Source organism: Pectinophora gossypiella, chromosome 23 (assembly GCF_024362695.1).
Source record: "Pectinophora gossypiella chromosome 23, ilPecGoss1.1, whole genome shotgun sequence".
Classification (NCBI taxonomy): domain Eukaryota; kingdom Metazoa; phylum Arthropoda; class Insecta; order Lepidoptera; family Gelechiidae; genus Pectinophora; species Pectinophora gossypiella.
The window spans coordinates 2,279,008-2,304,885 of record NC_065426.1 but is presented as its reverse complement, the minus strand read 5'-3'; the positions used below and the strand labels follow the sequence as shown (position 1 = coordinate 2,304,885).

Sequence of the window (25,878 nt, the reverse complement as noted above, 5' to 3'; positions counted from 1 at the left end):
TAGTTTGGTTAGGACATTACAGGCTGATTACCTGATTGTCCACGTTAAGCCGTTGGTCCCGGTTACTACACGTTACATGAGCCATGTCAGGGGCCTTTGGCGGCTCAATAATAACCCTGACACCAGGGTTGATGAGGTTGGTAATTCACCTCACAACCCACACGATAAAAGAGAAGACATGCGAATGTGATTTTCAAAAAGGCGCGTACGTGGTTTTTATAAGGCACGATATCTAGTTTTTACACTGACTTTTTCTTGCCGTGAGTTATTGTAGATTTTCCGCAAAAGGCTTTCAAAATTCAAAAATATCTTTATTCAGTAGGTAACATAGTTACACTTTGAATCGTCAATTTTTACATAACGAATGTCTCATCCGCCTAAAACTACTGCAGCTTCTCACAACCTGTATAGCCGGGGAAAAGGAGCTACAAGAAAAACCTCGGCGCAGGGCCATACACGTTCTTTAAAAAAAAAACAATATTTTACACAATTCAGTAATTTAGCTGCCTAATATCAGTTCTCAGACAGTTAATCCCATGCATTCATATCATCTAACGTTTTTTGTAAAGCTTTTGTTTAACTACTATCTTCAAACAGTTGAAAGTTTACACAATTAACTATTTACTACTATATAAACAATAAACTACTAAACCGGAAAAATGGAGAGCGCTGAGCTGACGTAAACTTCATGATGCTAAGCGGTAAGTTGTAATCTTACTTAGCACACTGGTTGTATAGTATACGTAATGTGTCCTACGACTCTGACGTCGCGAAAACCGACCGGCCGATACAGACTCATCTCAAGCTCAAGCCGACACGGACGTGTGCAGTGTTCAAAGACTATAATGCTGTGATAAATAAAATAGTTTCAAGTTATAAAATGGTTCAGTTTATGCTCATATCTGCGCTTGTGGCAACGTACCTCTGCATCGTAAACGGACGTGAGTTTCCTATCCTGTTTAAAATAAAAACGAAGGCAGATTTCGATTCTGTTCAACCTTGAGACCGTTTTTTAGTGTTGTTTTGTTTTAAAAGTGTTCTTCTAGGTGTGATCAGGTTTTAAAAGGCGACCTAATGTGATGTGGGCTTTATATTTTTTGAAATCCGATGCTTATCAATTTGCATGGAAGTTGTCACAAAACTAGTTTGTCTAGATACTTATTTTCTACTTTTCGATTTATTGTTTTTTTTTTTGGTGTTTTTAGTCTTTTTGTGGTTTTGTATTTGATTACTTGTGGAATTGCCCACCCCATTAGGGATTAAGGGCGTTTTTTTATAAAAAGGAATAACATTTTTATTGTCAGAAAAAGATATCATATACAAAACAAATCGTGTTCAACTCATTTGAAATTTGTACTTTGTTCTTGCCAGCACAAACGTTTTACATAGGAAAAACCACAAAAAAATACTAAAACGAAGAAAAAAGTAGGTAAGCGTGTTCCACCTTAGGCACACCATATCGTTTTACGATTCAGGGATATTGTGATCAAACACAAACCCGTTTTCATTAAAAATAAATAAAATAAACAGACAAAAAATAACAAATATAATAATAATATATTAAATGTCAATCGCAAAAATAAACTGTGTTTTACATATTTATTATTTTATAAGGAAAATGACTGACAATATTATTATTCATTGTTTGAGGTTTACACGGTTATTATCATTATTAAAACACATTATTACCGGGTCCTTACCGCGTTAAAATCAGGTATATGAGACTCCCGATATTTCAACACTCACATCCCTGATTTTAACGCGGTAAGAACCCGATATTGGTGCTAATTCCTGTAAATACCATTTAATTTTATTTTAAGTTATATCTGTCATTTTCTTATCCGCCGAAAAGGAAAGGGACGGGTAATCGACAAGCATAAAATTTATGGAACACACGTCAATTTTAAGCACAAATCTAAACCAACCGTCTAAAAATTTTACATCAGTCAATAACCCGACACATTCATTTACTCATTCTTCCTAAAATTAAGATTTGTGAATCATCCGTCCCTTTCCTTTTCGACGGATATGAAAATGACGGATATAACTTAAAATAAAATTAGGCGGTGTCTGCAGGAATCGGGGCCATTATGTGTTTTAATATTATTATTATTAAATTCTTAATGTAGTATTATTGATAACAATTATTGCAACAAATTAGTATAATGTAGATCCATGAATGAATGTAAACTGGTAATTTGTCGCAAACTACAATAAATCTAAAGTAAGGATATCGATATAATTAATGATGATGTTTTGACCCCAAAACTGCTGTTGGCTCGATTGATAAATCTAATGTACTACATACGTCGATAAATGTTTCATCTTTCCGGGGTAAGCGGTGTCACAAATCGAGATAAAAACATTTGTGGTTTCATGTTGTACTTCTGAATGATATGCCTAGTCCTTTAATCAAATGTAAACAGTATTGTATTTAAAAACATAATTTTGACATCATCATCATCAGCTCATTAACGTCCCCACTGCTGGGGCACGGGCCTTCCCTATGGATGGATAGGGAGAACGGGCCTTAAACCATCACGCGGGCCCAGAGCGGATTGATGGTTATTAACGACTGCTAATGTAGCCGGGACAAACGGCTTAACATGCCTTCCAAAGCATGGAGGAGCTCGAGATGAAAACTTTTTTTTTGTGGTCACCCATCCTATGACCGGCCTTTGCGAAAGTTGCTTAACTTCAACAATCGCAGACCGAGCGCGTTTACCGCTGCGCCACCGAGCTCCTCTAATGTACTTAATTTTGACATAATAAAGTATATTAATAGATAGATAAAATACTTTATTGAGCACAATGGACACAAGATCCAGAAATAAGGACAACAGGTACAGAAATGCACAACAGGCGACCTTATTGCTCATGCAGCTATTTCTCCCAAAGGTTGCCTGGAAGAAATTGCAGGAAACTGATATCACAATTGATTATTATTTTTTTGAATATTAATATTCTCTTCTTCTTATCGTGTGGGTTGTAAGGTGGAATACTAACCTCATCAACCTGGTATCAGTGTTATTACTGAGCCGCCAAAGGCCCCTGACATGGCACATGTAACGACTACATACTTACATCAGTAAGTAGTAACCGGAACCAACGGCTTAACGTGCCTACCGAAGCACGGATCATCTTACTTTCGGACAATCAGGTGATCAGCCTGTAATGTCCTAACCAAAGTAGGGATCACAAAGTGATTTTTGTGATATCTCCACACCGGGATTCGAACCCGGGGCCTCCGGATCGTGAGTCCAGTGGTTGCGCCACTGGACTACAGAAGCCGTCTTACTAAACTAGCGACACGCTACGACAGCGGTTTTGACGTTAGTCCCGTTCATCAAGTTTCGTATTAATTAACCACAACACAAGCAACCCCAAGACGGTTTTCCCGACATACCCAGGAAGATATGCAGCTGAACACGATCTATGTTTTGTATTCGCTCCAACTCCAGAATATAAGCACTCTTACAATAAGATTGTTTTGTTAATTACCTCGTTACTGAGGAACTTTCCAGGCTACATTCACCAAAAACAATGTAAATAGCGTTTGTACACCTTCAACGTGGTAATTACCTATTTTCTCATTACTAGGATACATATTTATTCCAAAATACACTGTAATAGCAGAAGTATTAATAAAAAAAATGTTGCTTATATATTTGGATCACATTACGTATAGAATTATACTCGCTCCTTGTTCGAGAAGTATTTACATGTAGTCCTCTCGAACAAGGAGCTTCGTATAATTGAGATAGAACTTCACTTACAGGTAAGTTCGTATAATCTCATAATTATTTTGCTACCTATATTGCTTCTCTTTATTTTGATCAGAAAAATAATAGGTGGAAGATGTAATTGTGCCTGGGTGTAATAAAAAGAGTTTTTTTGCCAGGCACAATTATATCTTCCATTATCGTATACCAAAAACAAAGATAAAATACGGATATGTCCGTTATTCATGAAATTAGAAGGTTAAACAATGGAAAATCTGTACAGCGCCATCTATATTGTTTTCGATGAACGCAGCCTCGCATTATCATTCCGAAAATTTCTCAAATAGCACCCGTTTCATGAAGGTACATTGAAGTTCACTGAAGGTATATTCAGGTACATTGTTGGTACATTCCTTCCGTATAGTATCATATTCATTTCTGCAACAGTACACCCGCTTCTGGGCCACACTACGGCCGGGTTTCCACTGATGCGGAGATGGGCGGAGAAGAGCGGAGATGTGCGGATTTGACCAATCACAGCGTTCGAGAGAGCGAAAAACGAAGACGCTCTGTCTATCTCTTTCCCACGGTCTCCGCTCATCTCCACACAGCTCCGCGTCAATGGAAACGCAGCCTACCTCTATAAAACTACCGCCTATAAAACTTTTCTTAGTAATCACCTCGCGTATTTTCTACCAAGAATTCTATTTGTAAATATTTGTAAACAGACTGAGATATACCTACGGGCAAATATCCAACACAGTTGCGTACAATTTACACAAGTTACATATAAAGTACCTACCTATCAAAACAAGTGAAACCGAAATGTCACTAAGTGTGACAAGAACAGTCTCAAAGCTGAGATTAGTTTATTAAAACGGCCTCCGTGGTCCAGTGGTTGAGCGTTGAGCTCACGATCCGGAGGTCCCGGGTTCGAATCCCGGTGGGGACATATCACAAAAATCACTTTGTGATCCCTAGTTTGGTGAGGACATAACAGGGTGATCACCTGATTATCCAAAAAGTAAGATGATCCGTGCTTCGGAAGGCACATTAAGCCGTTGATTCCGGTTGCTACTTACTGATGTAAGTATACAGCCATGAGCCATGTCAGGGGCCTATGGCGGCTCAGTAATAACCTTGACAACAGGGTTGAGGAGGTTGGTATTCCACCTCACAACCCACACGATAAGAAGAAGATCAAATTGAATTTTGAATAGAATATAGTCTCACCCCGGACACTTCATACAAACAACCTCGTTTTACGCAGACACTACACAATGACATAATCGTACACGCGCATCAGATAATTAATTGGACGATTCAGATAAGTTAATTGCTACAAATGAGTTTCATAATAATAATGACCATACCTAAGAAACTGTTATAGTTACATCAAATCATAATGAGAAATTATATTAGTAACAAACAAATATAGAACGTACAGCCATCGTAAGATGAACTAAGTACGAAGGACCAAGTGAGCGCGAAACGCGCGCCATACCAGTATGAGTTCATACTTCAACTTTGCACTCCACTCGTCCGCAAACTTTACGACGCACGGAGCTCCGCGATAGTATATTAAAAGGTCGTCTTGTGCATTATAACCTGCAGGGTAAAAAATCAAATATCGACTATCATGTAAGGAGATAAACATCACAGGAGGTAAAACTCCTCCTAGCCCTTAGAAATATACGCGGTTGGTGGTAGGGTTGGCAGAGGAAGACCTAGAAGGACGTACATTGACCAAATTGGAGATGTCTTTAGAATTCAGTACGATCTACTCTGAACCGGCGTGCGTGTATGAAACGGATAATGAATGTGAAGGAAACAAGAGAAGTATGTCAGGATCGAAGCTGAATTCCATAGTCTCTGCTTACGCGTGAGATTCTATATGTGTGTACTACAAACTGATAATGATCGACCTATCAGCTTGCAGGATTCATAATTCGAAATACAATGTGCGGCAGTACATCATGAATCGTCTTCGATATCGCCATGACGCGGCGAATCACTATAGAGGTACTTCCGTACTATATTATTTTTGAGCACTAAATTGCACAGAAATCCAACAATCTAAGCAATAATAGAACACATTGTAAACACCAAAATACCACTGCACAATGGAATAGGAAAAAATTAAAAAACGGGGACGCCGGAAAATAATAATTTTAAAATGCAATAAACTGTACACCGCACAGTGCAAAATTCAAGTACCTAAAATAGTAGGAGAGCAGAACGTAGCAAACCCTACGTCATCATCGTCGTCATCATCATCATCGTATGGGTGGAGATTTGTAATTAGCATATAGATACTAGTGATTTTATTTACTGTACTATTCAGCTGTTAATCTTCCTAAAAGTAAATAAAAAAGAAAATCGACTACCACGGTGACCAGTTTATAGTTGTCACTATTTGAATAGGCTTTCTAAAAAATAGGATTGCTTCACCTAATCCTGGAGCGTTTTGTATAGGAGGCAATTGTGTAATTTTTTGCTGAAATTTACATCAACGGATAACACCTGGAAACCTGGTCAAGTTGATAACGGCTATCAAGAAATCCAAAAAAAACTGGGTTGCCTAGTCCTAGGAGCGTTGCGCAGTCGACCATAAGAGTGGCAAAAAAAAAATTAAGTCAGCAACGGGCAAGATGAAAGTCACGCCAGGCAATAGTTCGGATAACCTAGTTCATAAAAAGTTCGCAATGAAATCTATCTACTTAGAATTAAATGCTTATTTGCACTGCAGTTGTATACAACACATGAGCAATGTAAGCTATGTAAGTTGGGTTGAGAGCTGTCCGGGTATGAAACACCACTACCACAAAGGTTCTATGGAAGCACAAAAAACTTAGTAAATACTTGGTGAATAAAGCAATATTCTAAAAAGAAACACCTGAATGTGTCTTCGCTGGCTTATCTCTTATGCCTAATGAAGGTATAGTAAGCTAATTCAAAACCAATTAAGTGATTTTTGTGTATAATTGATGTGGTATGGACCTACTCAAACAGCCACCAAAGGCCTATTTTAAAGCCAAAAAAGGTGTACAATAATATAAAAGTCATAGTAGTATATAAAGCGAAGGTTGGTGGTAGGGCTGGCAGAGGAAGACCTAGAAGGACGTACATTGACCAAATTGGAGATGTCCTTAGAAAGGGTTCGGTACAGTCTACTCTGAACCGCCGTGCGTGTATGAAACGATTGATGAATGTGGAGGAAGCAAGAGAAGTGTGTCAGGATCGAAGCAAATGGAATTACATAGTCTCTGTTTACCTTGGTGGGAAATAGGCGTGAGTTTATAATTTTATATATGTATGTATAAAAGTCATATTTACACAGTAAGTTGTTTGAGAATGACTAGTTTACAGAGACTGTTGTTAATTGTTCAATTTCGGACCAATTTAATGGCAATTAAGAACACGTGAGCCAACAGGATGTAATTTTATAATAATTGAAACAAGTATTTCGATTAAGAGCCGCATAGTCGCATATCATAACATGTGACGTTATGGCCGATAAAATTTTAAGGAAAATATTTCTTTCGAAAATATGACGTCTTTTAGTATACCTAGTCATTGGCATGGATGGCCCATGTCAAAATGATAATAATGATTAATATAATTAACACTGTATTATTTTCGTGTCGCACATCTTAAAGTCGTAAGACCGAATGTTCTTTTAAAATCTTTTAACTATTATGTCTGGAATATCAGCGTTGCGACGTTAAACTAAATAGCATCCGCTTAAAAATACCGCTACGAATATAACATCATTGGTAGCTTTCATATATTCTAGCGTAAAATTGTTTGAGCACACTGAAAGACATAAATCCCTAAAAGGGTGGCAAAGATACAAGTTATCAAAGACAACTTGCAGCCACTGTTGATACGAAGACCTAAGATGAATATGATGAAGCTTATAGTGACAAGGATCGGCGTACCGAACATAGCAATTGTCGTAGAAGAGCTAGAAAATACAATCCTTCAGTCGGATTCACTACCTGCCTGGGAAGACAAGCAGCTAAACGTTTTTTTATGTTTTTTACTCGCTCCCAATCTACCATTAGAGCATTCGTTGGTATTAGCATACTCGAATTATTTGAATCTGGAATCTTATAAGATAATAGTGGCCAATATTCCTTCAGACACCTCCTAATTTTATTTTCAAAAATACCTGTCATGTTATTATCCTTTGAAAAGGAAACTGGCGGATACAAAAAAATTTGATGGCGTCTACTGGAATTGGCGCCTACATAGTCTTGGTCAACATCAAAAACTAGTTTATTATAAAATTCCAAGCGACACGTTGCTACCTTAACATAAGGAAAATCTCTTTCAATGTTTACTAAAGATTCTTTGAAAGTTTTAAATGGCAGAATAATGAATAACACAAATGTTATATAAAGACATAAAATATAAATAGTATTAATTGGTTGCTATGGAGTCTTGTCAGACGTAGAGGAATAATAGCATTCTGGTAATGGGTCTAAATATAGTATAGACTGGGCGTGGGCGTCATACGGCTGATGATGATGATAGTATAGACTAGATGACAAAGAAGCATGAATCAAATAATGAATTTGGGAAGTCCCAAGCGTCGCCAATTAAGACAAGGCTGAGATGAAAAAAAATCTAGGTTGCGTAGGTAAACGTTGTCTTATATTATTAACATTAAAAATAGTACTTAAACGATTAGTTATAAATATTCAAAGATACATGAACACAAACATATATAATATTGAAATAAATTCAAATATTCTTTCAAATTCATTTCATTTTTGACATAACGAACATCTCATTCGCCTAAAACTACTACACTACAAACTACAAACACAACACGAAACTTTAAAAAAGCCATACACAAGAAAGATTACAGCACAATTGGCGGCTCTACAGCAATAAGTACTGTAATATTCGAATCTGTAAAAACTCTATTAATATGAACAGAGACACAATAAGGGGATTACTCGTAGTAACCAAACGAATATAATATATCAAACCGAATATTCTAAAGACAACCAAAATATGAGTGTAAAACAACACTTCGGTGAGTTGTAGGATTCCGAACTTCAAAAGGAAAAACGGAACTCTTATAGGATATACTTTTTCTCGTTAATACGTAGAAGTATCAAGTTGAAATTCACATCTTATACCTTTATCTGCAGACTCTTGAAGCTGATAAAACGATAGGGTACTAAATCAAAGCAATCAAAAGATACAGCCATTTTTGGAGTTTTCAAGGCTAGAGGTGTGGTCACACGCGACCCTACAATATATATTTAAAAATATATATATATATATATAACTGCATAGCAAAATAATAAAGTAGCTAAAATCTCTTTATAGGTGACAGTGGTAGCGTAACATTTACCAACTCCATCGATGGATACAACGACGGTAAATGCACGTTGAATGCTTGTGAATGGAAAAAAATATTAACGCAATCGTTTTGTGAATCATTTCTAAGTGTCAATAAAACCACAAATTAACAAATATGGCGTTAAATCACCTTAAATTAGCATCAGGAATATTGAGTACGCAAGGCAATGAGTTGGCTAATATATTAATTGCATCTATTTACCGCAATAAATGATAACAATAGCATATATTTAATACTCCGCCATACTTGAAAATTACAATAAACTATTTCCCTTTATTCAACTGTTGTAGTCGAATATTGAAAATATATATTTAAGACTATTGCGTGTTCTTAGGAATGATTTGTACCATTTTCTACAATATTGTTAAAAATGAGCACTTGAGTATTATTTTTTAACATGTTTGTATTTATTTGGGAGTTATTTCATTATTGCACCAAAACTGCACCTTTGTAGCACCGGAACTAGAAAAGCACTATCTTGGTTGTTTGCGGTCAGCACAAACTATTTGAAGAGCACTGCATGCCTTTTATAATATCTTTATTTAATTCATTGAATTTTAAAGTTGTCTGATGTCGTAATAGTACTATACAATTTTATTATGAGGTTAAATTGCGTTAAGTTTTAAGCAGTTTCAGTTTTCATTTGTCTCTTAGCCGCTAAGACAGAGTAGAGATAAACCAGTACCGAAATATAATTTAATGTAAATCTTAAACACAACATCATAACAATATCGTGTATTATAATAATGCTACCCTGAGGTAAATGTAACAGGAAAAAGAACAAAATTCCTGAAATCTTCCCATTACATAATCGAAGTAAGCATTTATGCCATTTACGTTTTGCTATATTTTATTTACTAAAGTAGAACAGAGTGTATTATAGTATAAGCCTTACTGCTAGGTCTTGTGATACAACTTATCATTTCCAAGGCAAAATACCAAAAATAATATATTTGTGTGCAAATTTTCAGAATCCTGCAGACCACCGTCCGGCGGCGAAGGGAGATGCATCTCCCTATACGAGTGTGATCCCTTGCTTGCGATCGTGAACAAGCCAAACAAATCGCAACAGGACATCAACATACTCCGGCAGTCACAATGTGGATTCCAAGGACAGACTCCTAAGGTACATATTTGATGATTTTTTTACGGAATTTTCTGCCCAATGAAGGAAGATCCTTTTGAATGCAGTTTCCTCCTAATCATTATAAATTGAAGATTAACGAATTCACGTATTTACCAAACATTTTAAAGGTAATATGATTTCAAAACTCAGACTACTCCGACCCAACGAAAATTTTGATGACACAGGTAATCGCCCGTTTGTCGGGTCATCGGACTTAATGCCAAGACACGTTTCTATAGGTATAATTACTTGATAAGGAAAATCAGTATTTGATACTACAGACGGTGAGATAATAAAAAACTGGCGAATCAACAAAATTTTAAACACAAACAAAAAAAGAAACATGTTAAACATTCCAAAATATTTGAATAGCACGATACGGTTTAACAATCACATTATCCTCCTAAGACCGAGATTTCCAGACAATCGTTAAACAATGGGGTTTGTATTTTAAAAAGACATTCAGTTTTACGACTTTATAGCAAACCAGACACATCGGATGAATGTTGGAAGAACGCCATAATTGTTGTGTATTACACTCAAAAACGTTCTTTCTTTGGTTACTGAACCTGAAGAGAGAAAAGATTTATTGTTAAAGGCTGTCACCACAGTAATACCATTTTTTAAAACTTACACAAAATAGCATAAAAATATCATATAGGGTATGTATCAAGCATAATGTGAAAAGATATTTCTAAATATTTCAGGTATGCTGTGTAGACGCAGTGACTCCTCCTCCCCAGCCAACCTCCAATGCCTGTTTCACGGCAGATGGAAAGGAGGGAAAATGCGTCAGTCTCTACTCCTGCCCAAACCTCGCCAATTTGCTCAAGCCACCAGTCGCACCACACATCGTCACTTTTGTGCAGAATTCTAGGTGAGATTTGGAAGTTTAGGAATTTGATATAAGGAGATGCTCGAATTGGAGATGTTCTTAAAAAAGGTTTAATAAGATCTACTCTGAACAGGCGTGTATGAAACAATTGATGAAGCAAGAGAAGTGTGTCAGATAGTCCCCGGTGGGAAATAGTTTATATATGTATGTTGAACAAAGGAAACATTCAACGCAGTCAATTTTCCATCATTGGTGTTGCCCTCAAACACTGTTGAGAAGAAAAACTGTACTTATAGGATATTGAGATGTTCAGTCCCTGCACACTCAACTTAAAATAAGAACAATTAATTTGTAACTCTACTCTTTGTGTTAGATAACAATATACAATACCATTAAATATAAAAACGAAATGATGCAAATTGTCAGCAGTTATGAGCAAAACTTTCACTTCTTTAATGACTACAGTAATTAACTTTAATAGCATTTTTTTCCAATTCATTGCATTAAATTGTGTCATTACTTACATATTTTCCACCAGGGTAAACAAAGACTATGGAATTTCATTTGCTTCGATCCTGACATACTTCTCTTGCCTCCTCCACATTCAGAAACACTAATATTACTTACGCAATTATTTTTACTCGTTTCGTTACCCTTTCGATATTATGATGCAAAAGGGAAAAACCAGCCGTACGTACGAATATCAAGGACATATTAATTAATTTCGCTAACATTACAAGCACTTCCACTGACGTCAGCTTTGCTTATGATTAATAACTTGTATCTTACTCACAGATTATACAGATTTATATACTATCTATAAAATAAAGCATAGATGCCCTCAGACAATACCTAATTATGTCGTAGGACTCGAAAGAATTTCTGGTTTAACCCAACATCTGTATTTTATTTTTCAACTGATTGAACTGATAAAAAATCGCAAACTGTAGCAATTTATATCCACATTAGTTTCTTAGCAACTGATCCTTTTTACTTGAAGACCGACAGACAGAAAGAGGCGACAATTCAAAGCTAAGTAGATGTTAATTTTAGAAGAGACTTGACCTTTAGTAGATGATCATGGAATCTCCATCAATAATCCTCATATCAGATCTCTTACTGGAGACAAGCTTACTTGTACTATATTTTATTTATGTAATATAATACATATCTTTTCACCAGGTGTCAAGGCCCAGACCAATACAGCGTGTGCTGTGGCCAGAATCCTCCTGACTTCAACAACAACAACAATAATGGCAATGTTAACGCCGTGTGCGCATCCAGCATCGCTCTCCCCAATCACAACTCTGGCTGCTGTGGCATCCAGATCTTGGCTGATGACAGGATTGTTGGTGAGTAACATGCAACGTAATGGAAATATTTTAGCTTTGAAGTAACTTGCTTATACGTAAACTCACGACCAGAATCTTTCCGAGATCCGAGACGCACTATTTTTTTCTTCTTCAAGTCTCACATAGAAGATATTTTCAATGCTACCCCAAAAAAGTCTAATGTGCTCAGCCCTATTAGGCTAGTACGCTTTTGAATTTCATGTAAAAATATTTATCACACAAATTCCAGGTGGTAACGCGACTGGCATAGACAAGTACCCGTGGCTGGTGGTGATCGAATACGTCCAGGGTAACAGGATCAAGCTGCTCTGCGGTGGTGCTTTGATCAGTGGTCGATATGTGCTGACTGCGGGACATTGTGTCATTGGAGATGTGCTCAAAGCTGGTACACCGTGAGTATTAAATACAAATATACATTAAATCCACCTTACAAAAACAATTAGATAGGTTTATCTAGGTAATGGTACGAGCAACTCTTTTTCAACTGTTCTGAATCCTTTAAAAGACTATGATTGTTTTCAATAGGTTTGCGTTTGACCACAATCTCACCTAATGGTAAGCGAAGAAGTGACCTTATGTGGCGGTGGTAGATTTTATCCTGGATGATCGTATCCAACCATTGAGAGATTTTTAAATACAATTTGACATATTTGTCTTCCAGCACGCCAACATGTCAATACTAACACAGCATTTTATGAAAACGGACAATGCTGACAAATATACTGTGCATTAGAAAATGGGCTTAAAGAAATTTTGAAAAAACTTTAACTCAAAGAAAGGAAATTTCTGTGTTTCAGCCGTCACGTTCGTCTAGGAGAATACGACACATCAAACGACGTGAGCGAACCAGATTGCGTCAAGGTTCCTGGAGGTGGCATGGATTGTACTGAGGGTGTGAAAGTCATTGCTATTGAGAAGGTTATACCTCATCCACAGTACAACCCGAGCAATAGTTTGAGGAGGAATGATATAGCACTGTTGAGATTGAGGGAGACTGCTCCTTACACAGGTATGTTTAACCTTGAAGAATTCAGAATTATAATCTCCATCTCCCTAGCGTTATCCCGTTTTCACGGGGTCTGCTTACCTAATAACCTGATGATTTGACAGAAGTGACTGCTTGTCTGACCTTCTAACCCGCGAAGGGGAAACCAGCCCAATACAGGTCATACAGATCACATACCTCCGAAATGCATTTCTCGGGAATATGGGTTTCTTCACGATGTTTTCCGTTACCGTTCAGTAGTCACTCAGTCTTATAATCTATAAAGTAAAATATACACGTCCGACAACACGAAATAGAAGATGTAAGAAAAGAGACAGAAGCAGTAGAGAATAATAAATGTCAAAAAAAGAGAAAGTGAGCTGGGAATCTGGTCAAATGCATCAAGAAATCGTACTCAAAATTTACACTTTGTAGATTGTCGACAGATTTTCGTAGGTTGACTGATCAGTTTGGACTATTTTTATAACTTTCATTCAACTGACTTTTATACCCTAGGAAAGATAGCACTTCTTAGAACAATTAATTATCTCCATTTATGTCGACTCCAGATTTCATTCGTCCAATCTGCCTTCCTGAGCGAGACATCACAATATCACCACCGCCTACCCTCAAGATGTACGTGGCGGGATGGGGAGCTGTCAACGAAACAGTCAGCAAGAGTGACATCAAACTACACGTCGAAGTGCCTTTGATCGACAAGGATGTAAGTAGAGACATTTTTGTAACAAAAATATAGGTATAGGGTATTAGCACCCACTTTGACTACGGAAGTTTTTGTGCGTCGCAATTGTAAGCATATTAATATCATCAAGTAGACTATCCATTTGCACGAGGAACAAGTAAATCCGTGTCAAGTTTAATAGAACTTCTCCTTATTTTTACAAGGTTATTACTTAAAGTAGTAACTACATAAACCGGTCTGATGATATTCATGTTTTCAATCTCCACCAACAACACCCGCAGTGTAACAGCGTGGAGTATGATCCGTACTGACCTAGGGGAGGCCTGTTCTCAGCACTGAGACGTATATAGACTGTTATAGAATAGTTTCTTAACCATGCGTTTATCTCATTTTTTTATTATGAAATCTATTTATCGATTTGAAGTAATTGTCATTTCCCGCGCCTTAACAAAAATTACGATTTCCTTTCCAGCAATGCCAAACAGTGTACAGCAGACCACAATTCAACGTTCCACTTTGGAATGGCCAACTGTGCGCAGGCGCACAACAGGGCCAGGATTCCTGCAAGGGCGACTCTGGAGGTCCCTTGATGTTCCAGAACGAGAAGATTTTCGAAGTCATTGGCATCGTCAGTTTCGGCCCCAAAGCCTGTGGTCTTGAGGGCGTACCCGGGGTTTATACTAAGGTGCACGAGTACAATTCCTGGATAAGAAGTCAGATCATACCTTAGAATAAGACCGATAGTTAAGTGAGGTTGTATAACGCATCAATCCTAAAGGTACAGGGTAAACAAGGATCAATGTGCATGAGAGGAATTACTCTGATATTAAATTAGACTCTAATAAGATGTGTTTCAGTACTTAATGATGATGATCCATGAACAATGCTCAGATTAATATTAATATTTTATACTTTCCTTTTTGACGATTGTTGCCAAATTAAAATTGTGATTTAATTTTGTTCGTTTTTAGATCTAAGTCCTAGTTTAAATCCTACTAAATTGTTGTTTTTTTTTTGCGTATTTTGCCCATATTATTTTGTACATGAACGTAAACGCCTGATGAAAATTTAAACTAAAAAGTATTCCCAACGTAATTGCTCTTTTAATAATTGCAGGCACTAATATTGTGTTTGTATCGCGTCAATAAAAATACTAAGTAAATAAAAGGTCGTGTATGAAGGACAGATGCCACAGATCTCGAACTGAATAAGATCTGAATATCAGTAATTTTTTTACCTAATAATTATACGTAGAATAAGTCGATAAGTCAATTTTGTATGAGATTAATAAATAAACAAAAAGAAATTAACATGTTATGATGCGGTTTCATTTTAAATTATATCTTAATTTATCGGATCAGTGACCAGGGGCCTGTTTAATAAAACTTACAATTGTAAATTACAACGACAATTTGATGTTCATTGCGTAGCTAATATGATACTGCAAAATATTCGTGATCACACACTCCGCAATGTACATCAAATTGTCATTGTAATTTACAATTGTAATTTTTATTAAACAGGCACCTGATCAGAGAACGCTTGACTTACATCTTAATGCCACAGGTTCGAATCCCGAACCAGGCTCTAAACCACTGAATTTTGAATTTATGTTTGGATCATAGATAATTGATATCACGTGGTTTCCGGGATTTGTACCCGGTTAATGGCAATAGGCTCGCCCCCTATTACATGGGACTTATAGCTGGCCAGTATGCGCAACATGATAAAATTTTGAATCATCGATTCTGACGATATAATTATGTCGTTTTGTCGGTTAATATATGAATCCAAATAAGCCATGTCGTTCTGTCAAAATACGAACAAAATCACGCGGCACGCATGTTAGGGAAAAAAGAACTTATCGATTTCGATAAAATGTATTGAATGGATAGATAATTTTATCACGTTGCGCATGTCAGCCCTACTGGAGTGGGTGTCATACTAAACTACTCTACCTACTCCTTCGTCTGTGTTAGAAGAAGAATATAGACTCACCTCTAGCATTGGTCGCAGCGTCTGCTATCTTCTGGAACGCATCCAGAAAAGCAGCAATAGCGACTAGAGCCGATCTGAAACAAACATTTCTTATTACAAACATACCTACGTTCTTACTGAGGGCATACCCCGGACACTTCATACAAAGAACCTCGTTTTACACAGACACTACACATTGACGTTATCGTACACGCGCATCTGTGTGTGTGACGACTGAGGCCATACGATTGAAAACTAAAGTAAGACCGATGGGTGAGGTAAATCTAGCTCAGCATACGTAGTATTATTCCTTATACTATGCTAGGGGGCAGGTAAAATACCTAATAAGGACTCTCACCGGTCACTGCAGACTCAAAGGCACGTACATAGAATGGCACTAACTGAGTCCCCTTTATGCAGATTCTGTTTGAAAGTAGAAGAGACTCCATTGCATCTAATAAGTAACCGTGAGCTCACATACAAAATAGGAGCCGTACAGTATGTCATAGAGCTTTATTCCAAAAAGACACTGGATATTAACAAGCGGATTGATTTAGAGATTTTTAAATTAGGGACTTGGTCGAACAGGGTCGCAATGGCTATTCGTGACTCGCTTGCAGTTATGCGTTACGTGGCGCACGGTATTTTTTTGTATGGGATGTCCGGGATGCGCTTATGGTTTTGCTCACCTCAATATTGATACGTGTGTGTCTTTACGTACGTGTTTGAGTAATACAGGGTGTTAGTGACATCGTAACGAAAAATTTAAAGGGTGATTCTGATGGTGAATTTTCCGTCGCAAAAAAAATGCATGTGCACTAAAATTTTCATCAATCATCATGGTCTGAATCAATCTAACACCGATACACACTCGTATGGCTACCTGTACGTACTTGTACGGTGCGTAGGTGACATCGTAACGAATACTGAGAGGAATTATTCAACCCATTATTCTGAGATAATATCAAGTGGAATTTACAGTCGCAAAAGTATAGAATTGGAAATTAAATCATGAACTTTGCAACGCAAAATTCCATTTGATATTAACTCAGAATCGTGGTCTGAATCATCCCCCTCAGTATTCGTTACGATGTCACTAACACATTGTATAGGTTGTCAGGAATATGCAAGCCAGAATTGAATGATTGCAAGCTCAATAACAAGAGACTGCACGTCAATTCGAGATGGCGACCAATTGCCGCTGAATGATCGTTCATTGTTGCATTTGGGACGTCAGGATTTGCATGATATTGGATGGTTTACGGGTTCTGCATACATACACAAATTCACGTACATATCCTAAAATGGGACGAGCGGAACCACAACTTATCAGGAGGAGATTCGATGGGAAGTAACAGAATCAGGCCATCGACCAGATTTATAACATGGACTTAATGCATAAAGTCCTTTTAATATCCAAAGCCATTGTTTAATTATTGTCCCTAGAAACCTGGACCGGAGGAGGATATAATAACAAAAGCATTATTCAAGAATTCAATTACAGGATGTTAGTGACATCGTAACGAATACTGAGGGGGATGATTCAGACCATGATTCTGTTTTGATATCAAATGGAATTGCCTGTCGGAAATATGAAAATTTTTGTGATTTTCAGTTTTATACTTTTGCGTAAATGGAATGGTCTGAACCGTCCCCCAAAGTTTTCGTTACGATGCCACTAAGACCCTGTATAAAAGTCCAGTATGTTACAAAGGATCTGTTGGAAACACCAACATTACAAACGTAATTTTGGCTGTCAATTTGACAACCAACTCTTTTTATAGCTGTCATAATTTTTTTATAATATAATTCGCCATATTTGATTTATCGAACATCGTTCGCATTGTACTAATAATTACTTATAAAATTATACTTGAAAGTGCTACTAACAAATCGTGGTTTTCTTCAAACGCATCTCCATCACACACCAGCCCTTCAGCCCAACAGAAGTTGTACATGGTCCTTCGAGCGAGAACAAGGAAATACGGACCGAAGAAAACCAGTGTGCAGTCGTGGACAACGCCCTTTTGTTCTGTGCAGTAGTACCTAAATATACGCCAGGATTAAGCTACATCCGCCACAACGCCACAGATCGATTTGTTCTACAGAGTGCAGTGTAATAAATATTTGGTTTGAGTACGCCTACGTTTCATATACGAGGGGCGAGTGCAAGTCATAAATATTATCTGCCCGCCTGCAAAAACTCGTCAATTTTACCTACCAAAACACAGAAGAACGCAAGATATCAGTGATTTTTTGCAAAATTTCAACGAATTACGTCTTTTATCAAGCTCATCAACAGGTTTGGAATCCATTAATCAACATCAAAATTACGCAATCACGTAAGGCTCAATACATTTTATTCTTTGCCGTTTGCCGACCCTGCTTTTTAAAACGTCAAACTACATACTTGAATTTGCCGCCGACGGAACAAGTGTCAATTGAAATTTTCCGGCGAATCACGCGTTATGACGCGTTGCTGCATGACGCCCGTCCACCAATCAGCAAGCAGAATTCCGCATATCAGCCTACCCGGAAAGAATTTCTATTTTATTGGCCAACACGCAAAGGAAATTATTTCATTGGCTAATTCAAGAAAAAGGACGCCACGTCGGACCTATAACAGGAATTCAACCGAATTCCATTTTTTTTTCACTTTTTCGTGCTTGTTGAAACTCGAGCTGTAAATTTTAACTTAAGATTAATTTTAAGAAAACTAGCAATACAAATAATAAGTGCCTTTACTGCTTCTACGATTTAAATAATAAGTGCCTTTGTGCCCTGTTTTTCAATAGTTTTATAGTACTGTTGTAAGTTGTGCGTAACATAAACCACCATGTCTGCCGATCAAGATTGTGAGCAAACAACTTCGATTACCGCTTTGAAACAACGACTAAAAGGTATTAAATCTTGGGTTTCTAGGTTAGCAAACGAGGTCGAGACACTAACTGCAGAAACTGCAACAGCAGTTATCGTTCAAGTCAAAGAAGAGCGCCTCCGCGCTCACTTTACCAAGTATGAAGAGTGTCTTCTACAAATTATATCTGTAGATCCAAGTTTTGACATGGACGTGACTGTTGAGCAGAAATACATGAACTCACTCGTTAAAATAAAACAATTGTTATCGAATAGGGAACTTTCAAAAGACGAAAAGCCGGTTAGTGACCCGATCTCAAGATTGCCTGTCAATTTGCCTCCAATAAATATACCTACGTTTACAGGAAAATATACAGAATACAAAACATTCATAGGTATATTTAATGCAGTGGTACATAAGGACAAAAGATTGGAAAAAATACAAAAATTCTATTATTTTCAAATGTTTTTACAAGGTGAACCTTATAACCTAATAAAGAACTTGCCAATGTTGGAAAGTAGTTATGATGAAGCTTTAAAAATCATAGATGAACGTTACAACAATGAGTTTAAAATTAAAATGGAACATTTGAATTTGTTACTTGATATTCAACCATTAACAAAAACAAATGCCCCTATTCTTAGACAGTTTGTTTCAACGATTAAACAGCAAAAGGCTGCATTAAAAAATCTAAATATAGATATTGAAACCTGTCCAATGACATTGTGTGTGATATTGAGGAAATTAGATGCTTTGTGTAGTAGGGAGTTTCAATTAACTTTAGACACCAAAGAACCATCCCTATCCACCCTTATTGAATTTCTAGACAAACGTGCGCTGGCTCTGGAAAATTCCACTGCCGCCATGCAATTGACGAAGCCACCTCCTGCAAGTTCAGGTTTTAACCACCGCGGACGGGAGAACAATGCCTCGGCTACTGCCTTGAAGGCGATTGAAGACCCGGCGCCAGGAGTGAGCTGCTTGCTATGTAAGTTACAACACAAATTGTTTTCTTGCCCCAAGTTTAAATTGATGAATGTCTCTGATCGAACTGAATTTGCTACAGAGCATAATTTGTGCACTACATGTTTAAACAAACATGCTAAACCATGCAGATATCATTTTCGATGTGATATTTGTCGAAAAAAGCATAACACATTGTTACATCAAGATCAGCAATTACCACCTGTCGCCTTGGTATCGAAAACAGAAGGTACACAAGTCCTATTGCCAACTGTGAAAGTAAAAATAATTGCTGATAATGGCATAGAACTGCATGTCAAGGCTCTGCTAGACAGTGGTTCTCAACTTTCTTTTATAAAGTCAGACCTTGTGAAATTATTAAATTTGAAACCACAAAAAACAAATTCAAACGTTATAGGCATAGACAACAGTGTTAGTCACTTAAGCCAATATGTGCCAATTAAATTACATTCATTAAACAATGAATTTAACATTCAGGTTTCATGTTTTGTTCTGAACAAAATAACCACCAAGTTACCCCAGCAGGAAGTCGACCTGACCAAGTTCAAGTTGCCCCCGAATATCATCCTTGCTGATAATGAGTTTCATAAACCAAGTGAAGTGCAAATTTTATTGGGAGCTGATGTGTTTTTTCAGGTGCTGAGCACGCAACATGAAACATCAACGCTACAGCCTGCACTGCATGTACCTACACCAGCCTCTGCATCTACACCTTCACTTCTAGAAACAAAATTTGGTTTCATTGTAGCCGGTAACTTACCAAACATCCCTGCTGCTTCAAATCCGGTAACATTATTTTGCAAAACATGTGATCACAATATTCATGACAGCGTCACCCAACTGTGGAAAACTGAATCAGTTCCAGAAATATATCCTGAAAAGCTTTCAGAACATGAAACTTGTGAACAACAATTTAAGGAATCTGTAACACTTGAGAACAATAAATTCACAGTGGGACTGCCACTAAAGTTGCCACTTGACTCCGTTAACCAAATGTTGGGTGACACTCTCAATTTAGCTCTAAAAAGGTTTTATAACTTAGAAAAAAGATTGCAAAAAGACCCAGTTCTACTTGATCTTTATTCCAACTTTATTCATGAATATATTGACCTGGGCCATGCCACAAAAATTGATATTAATCAATACAATCTTGATAGGGACCCTGTTTATTTTCTGCCTCATCATCCTGTTGTACGTATGGACAAAAGAACCACTAAATGTAGAACAGTGTTTGATGCTTCAATGAAAGGTAGTAAAAAGATAGCTTTAAATGATATATTATTGAATGGACCTGTCGTACAAAACGAACTTTTTGATGTTTTAATTTTGTCACGGCTTGAGAAATACATATTCATTACAGATGTTAAACATATGTTCAGAGCTATAGAGCTTGATGAAAAATACAGATCTCTACAAAATATTCTTTGGAGAGACATTCCAACAGATAATTTGGATTGTTTACAGTTGAATACCGTTACTTACGGTATGAAAAGCTCTTCTTATTTAGCAACTCGTTGTCTAATGGAATTAGCCGAAAATTATTACAAAGATCATCCACAAGCTGCATTTATTTTAAAAAATCAGACTTATGTAGACGATGTAATAGGAACTGCTTCATCCATAGAGTCATTGATAGAGTCAAAGGAACAGCTTTGTAGAATCATGGATTTAGGAGGTTTTAAGTTACATAAATGGTCATCTAATTCTCCCGAATTGTTACAAAATATACCATTAGAAAAACAATATTTTGATGATATTGAATTGCAAAAAAATGATCTTTTATTGAAAACATTAGGAATTAAATTTAATGTGAAGTCAGATAATCTTATCCTTGCCTCTCCTGTTTCAGAAGGAAATGTACCCCAAACAAAACGCGAAATCCTGAGCTTCATCAGCAAGTTTTTCGACCCATTGGGCCTGGCTGGTCCAATTGTTGTTTCAGCTAAGCTTTTTATACAAAATTTATGGAAGTCGCGTGTTGATTGGGATACAAAGGTTGAAGGTGACCTAAAAAAGACTTGGTTTGATTATTATGATAGCTTAACTAAAATGAATCCTATAAATATCAATAGGTACATATGCTTAGACATGTCAGTTTGCTTTCAATTAATTGGGTTTGCTGACGCATCAAGCACAGTTGCTTATGGGTGCTGCATTTATCTCAGAGTCATTGATGCCGCAGGGAATGTTAAAGTTTCTTTGTTATGCGCTAAATCGAGAATTAATCCACTCAATAACAACCTCACAACACCAAGATTGGAATTGAATGCTGCTTTACTACTTTCCAAACTTTGTGCTAAGGTACACAAAACATTATCTTTAAAATTTAAAATAAATAACGTATTTTTATATTCTGACTCACAAATCGTATTAGCATGGATTGCTACTGACATCATAAAACTAAACACGTATGTTGCTAACCGTGTAAAGGAAATTACACAAAATACACAAAGGTGCACTTGGTCTTACATAAACACTACAGATAACCCTGCAGATTGCTTAAGTAGAGGTCTCCTCCCGCACGAGTTCGAGTCTCACCCACTCTGGTGGAAAGGCCCTGGATTTCTCCACACAAGTGAGTATGATTTGCCTTGTAATGTTCCTGCAGTCATGGAGGATCTTCCAGAGTCGAAAAAGGAGCCAGCACATACCTTGGTATGTACCACCCATGTACCTTTGAATCTAAATTTTTTAGACAAGTTCTCTAACCTGCACAAAATGCAGCGAGTACTAGCATATATACTCCGATTCTGTAAAAATACACGCACAAACTTGGACAGGGTTCAATGTAACTATCTCACTTCTAAGGAGCTAGAAAAGTCATTATTGTTAATAGTAAAGTATGAACAAGAAAGACATATGAAGGACTTAATTCATAATGTTAGTAATAACAAACCTCTCTCAGAGTGTAACCTACAATCGTTGCATCCATTTGTTGATGATAATGGCATGTTAAGAGTGGGTGGTCGACTTGAAAAATCAAGCTTGCCATATTCGCAAAAGCATCCACTTATCCTGCCTAAAGGTTCCCGTCTTATAGAACTAATTATTAGAAGCGAGCATATAAAAAATTTACATGCAGGACCTAGACTACTATTGTCATCAATAAATCAAAAGTTTTGGATCGTAAATGCTTTGCGTGAAATTAAAAAGGTTACCCATAAGTGTGTAATATGTTGGAAACTCAAGAAAAAGGTTTCTGAGCAGTTAATGGGCTCGTTGCCACACGACAGAATAAATGTATGTCGTCCTTTTCAAAAAATTGGATTAGATTTTTGTGGTCCCGTGTCAGTCAAACAATCGACGATGCGTAGGTCAATAGTAGGTAGTGGGTACATTTGCGTGTATGTATGCTTCACCACAAAGGCCGTACATTTAGAGTTGTGTTCTGATTTAAAAACACAAACATTTTTAGCTTCATTTAGGCGCTTTATCTCACGTAGAGGACTTCCAACGGATGTCTACTGCGACAATGCTTCTAATTTCAAATGTGCTAACTCAGAGTTACATAAATTGTATAATTCCAAAGAACACCAAAATCAGGTACAAGACTTTAGTAGTGAAAAAGGTATAAACTTTCACTTCATACCTTGTTATTCACCAGTATTTGGTGGCCTTTGGGAGGCCGCTGTTAAAAGCACCAAATTCCATCTAAAACGAGTAGTACAAAGGTCGTTACTTACTTTTGAACAATTAATAACTGTCTTGTATGAAATAGAGGCTATTTTAAATAGTAGACCTCTGTTACCATTGTCTAATGATATTACCGATTACTCATATCTAACACCTGGTCATTTTTTGATAGGTACTGCCTTGAATTCATATCCTGAAAAAGATGTAACCAACATTTCTAATAATAGATTAACCTTTTGGCAGAAATGTAATGATCTTAAACAATCGTTTTGGAAGGTGTGGAGTAATCAATATTTAAATACTCTACAAAGTAGACCAAAATGGAAAAATATGTTACCCAATGTTGCTATCGGTTCTCTAGTTATTTTAAAAGATGATAACAGCTCGCCCATGTATTGGCCTATGGCACGAGTAATAAATGTTTTTCCAGGTTCTGATGGTTTAGTTCGTGCGGTTGAAGTAAAAACTGCCAATGGCAAAACACATAGGCGATCTGTAACCAAAGTTTGTCAACTGCCAATAAATTAAGATTTAATTATGATTTAATTAAGACATTAATTAGAATTAAATAATTAGTTTGATTTCTGTTTAAATGAAACTCTCTCTGTTGTTAAACAATTTTGTTTATTAAGACTTAGTTTTATAAATAAGTGTAGTTTGTTCATTAAGATTCAGTTTATAAATGTTTGTTATATTTAGGTTCTTTGTAGGCCGCAATATGTTGGAAACACCAACATTACAAACGTAATTTTGGCTGTCAATTTGACAACCAACTCTTTTTATAGCTGTCATAATTTTTTTATAATATAATTCGCCATATTTGATTTATCGAACATCGTTCGCATTGTACTAATAATTACTTATAAAATTATACTTGAAAGTGCTACTAACAAATCGTGGTTTTCTTCAAACGCATCTCCATCACACACCAGCCCTTCAGCCCAACAGAAGTTGTACAGGATCCCTTTGTCGGTTTTGACGACACGTAAGAAGATAGGCAAAAAAGGAAGGAAGAAGGAAGGGGTAGACCTAGGATAACATTTATGAAACAAATAAAAGAGAAGGTGCAGGTCGTGTCGTATCGGGAGGTGAAGGTTTTGGCGGGAAGAAGAGAGGAATGGCGATTACTCCACCGACAAGAGCGCAGCTCTTAAATAGAGAGAGAGAGAGAGAAGAAGATAGGCAACTGAAAATGTTTTGTTTTTTTTATGTCTGCCTCAGCTGGCGTTAACCACTAGATCGGACAAGTGGGGTTCGCTGGGTCTCACCCGGTCCTAGACCAGTGTTGTTAATGTAACTACTAATTAGTAACTAATTGGTAACTTACTTCAATGCTGAGTGGAGTTTGGTTGCCTTCGATATAAACTCCTCCCACATCGGCGCACTGTTCTGTAAAAAAAAAATAACATAAACATAAAAACATAAACAGCCTATATACGTCCCACTGCTGGGCACAGGCCTCCCCTCAATCAACCGGAGGGGGTATGGAGCATACTCCACCACGCTGCTCCACTGCGGGTTGGTGGAGGTGTTTTTACGGCTAATAGCCGGGACCAACGGCTTAACGTGCCCTCCGAAGCACGGAATCATCTTACTTTTTCGGACAATCAGGTGATTCAAGCCTGAAAAGTCCTTACCAAACAAAGGACAGTCTCACAAAGTGATTTCGACAATGTCCCCATCGGGAATCGAACCCGGACCTCTAGATCGTGAGCCTAACGCTCACGATCACGCTTAAAAAAAAATAGTATATGATTAACATTAACACAGAAGTAGCATCCGCAGTGAAGGTCATAATCAGAATCATTTATTCAACGTAATTATCATGGATAAACTTACTGTACTTCTTATATTATAAGAAGAAGAAGATATAAACTTGTTGAAGGTTAATTATTTAGGTAACATTTCTGAATCTACGTCATTTAGCAAGGTGTTATGGCTGAGAAGAAATTACAAAAAACTGCAACCGCCTTTGTACCCGAACAAGCCTCGACAATCGGGAATTTGTATGAAACCTATGTGTAGTACTGAGGATTACCATGCACTCACGTTAGAACCCTGTCGCACTAATATGTTTGGCATTATATACTGTATGTCGTTCAATTTGTCAAAAAAGTTAATGTGACATGGTACTATAAAGATAAATAATAATAAAGATCTTTTTATTTGTTCTCCACAATGTACATAAATGGGTTTCACAAAATAATGCACAATTGAAGGGTATGTACGAGTGGAGACTGGCGCCCGAGATAAGCCAGAGCCTGTGTTTCGGGATCACCAGTGCTCCAGATGTACTTCCCGGATGTCTTAACATTAGTTACCTA

General features: G+C 37.0%; 2 protein-coding genes and 1 long non-coding RNA gene across 4 annotated transcripts in view; 2 read left to right on the top strand and 1 right to left on the bottom strand.

The window, feature by feature from the left end:
* Nucleotides 1–25,878, bottom strand: part of LOC126377433 (protein MTSS 1) — a 225,663-nt gene that overhangs the window by 62,278 nt on the left and 137,507 nt on the right. The window contains exons 2-3 of the mRNA XM_050025176.1: nucleotides 24,882–24,943; nucleotides 16,102–16,175 (exon numbers count right to left, since the gene is read on the bottom strand). Coding sequence (XP_049881133.1) covers nucleotides 16,102–16,175; nucleotides 24,882–24,943 — 136 coding nt within the window. The remainder of the gene's footprint in view (nucleotides 1–16,101; nucleotides 16,176–24,881; nucleotides 24,944–25,878) is intronic.
* LOC126377358 (phenoloxidase-activating enzyme-like) lies at nucleotides 781–15,420 on the top strand. Of its 2 annotated transcripts, XM_050025079.1 has the most exons (9): nucleotides 782–941; nucleotides 9,069–9,119; nucleotides 10,074–10,228; nucleotides 10,936–11,105; nucleotides 12,246–12,415; nucleotides 12,645–12,807; nucleotides 13,213–13,424; nucleotides 13,970–14,124; nucleotides 14,576–15,420. In XM_050025079.1, the coding sequence occupies exons 1-9, from the start codon at nucleotides 881–883 to the stop codon at nucleotides 14,831–14,833; spliced, it is 1,395 nt and encodes a 464-aa protein (XP_049881036.1). In that variant the 5' UTR covers nucleotides 782–880; the 3' UTR covers nucleotides 14,834–15,420. The 2 variants fall into 2 exon arrangements, with proteins under 2 accessions (XP_049881037.1, XP_049881036.1); XM_050025080.1 differs by lacking the exon at nucleotides 9,069–9,119 and having other exon boundaries at nucleotides 781–941.
* LOC126377439 (uncharacterized) lies at nucleotides 18,921–24,391 on the top strand. Its single transcript, XR_007567854.1, has 3 exons — nucleotides 18,921–18,980; nucleotides 19,764–19,925; nucleotides 20,558–24,391. It is a non-coding gene; the product is annotated as an uncharacterized LOC126377439 (long non-coding RNA).

Excerpts from the sequence above, each read along its gene's own strand:
- LOC126377358 (XM_050025079.1), top strand. The coding sequence starts at position 881 with ATGGTTCAGTTTATGCTCATATCTGCGCTTGTGGCAACGTACCTCTGC. Across the intron at positions 942-9,068 it reads CCTCTGCATCGTAAACGGAC|GTGACAGTGGTAGCGTAACA; the intron begins GTGAGTTTCCTA and ends ATCTCTTTATAG. Across the intron at positions 13,425-13,969 it reads GGAGACTGCTCCTTACACAG|ATTTCATTCGTCCAATCTGC; the intron begins GTATGTTTAACC and ends TGTCGACTCCAG.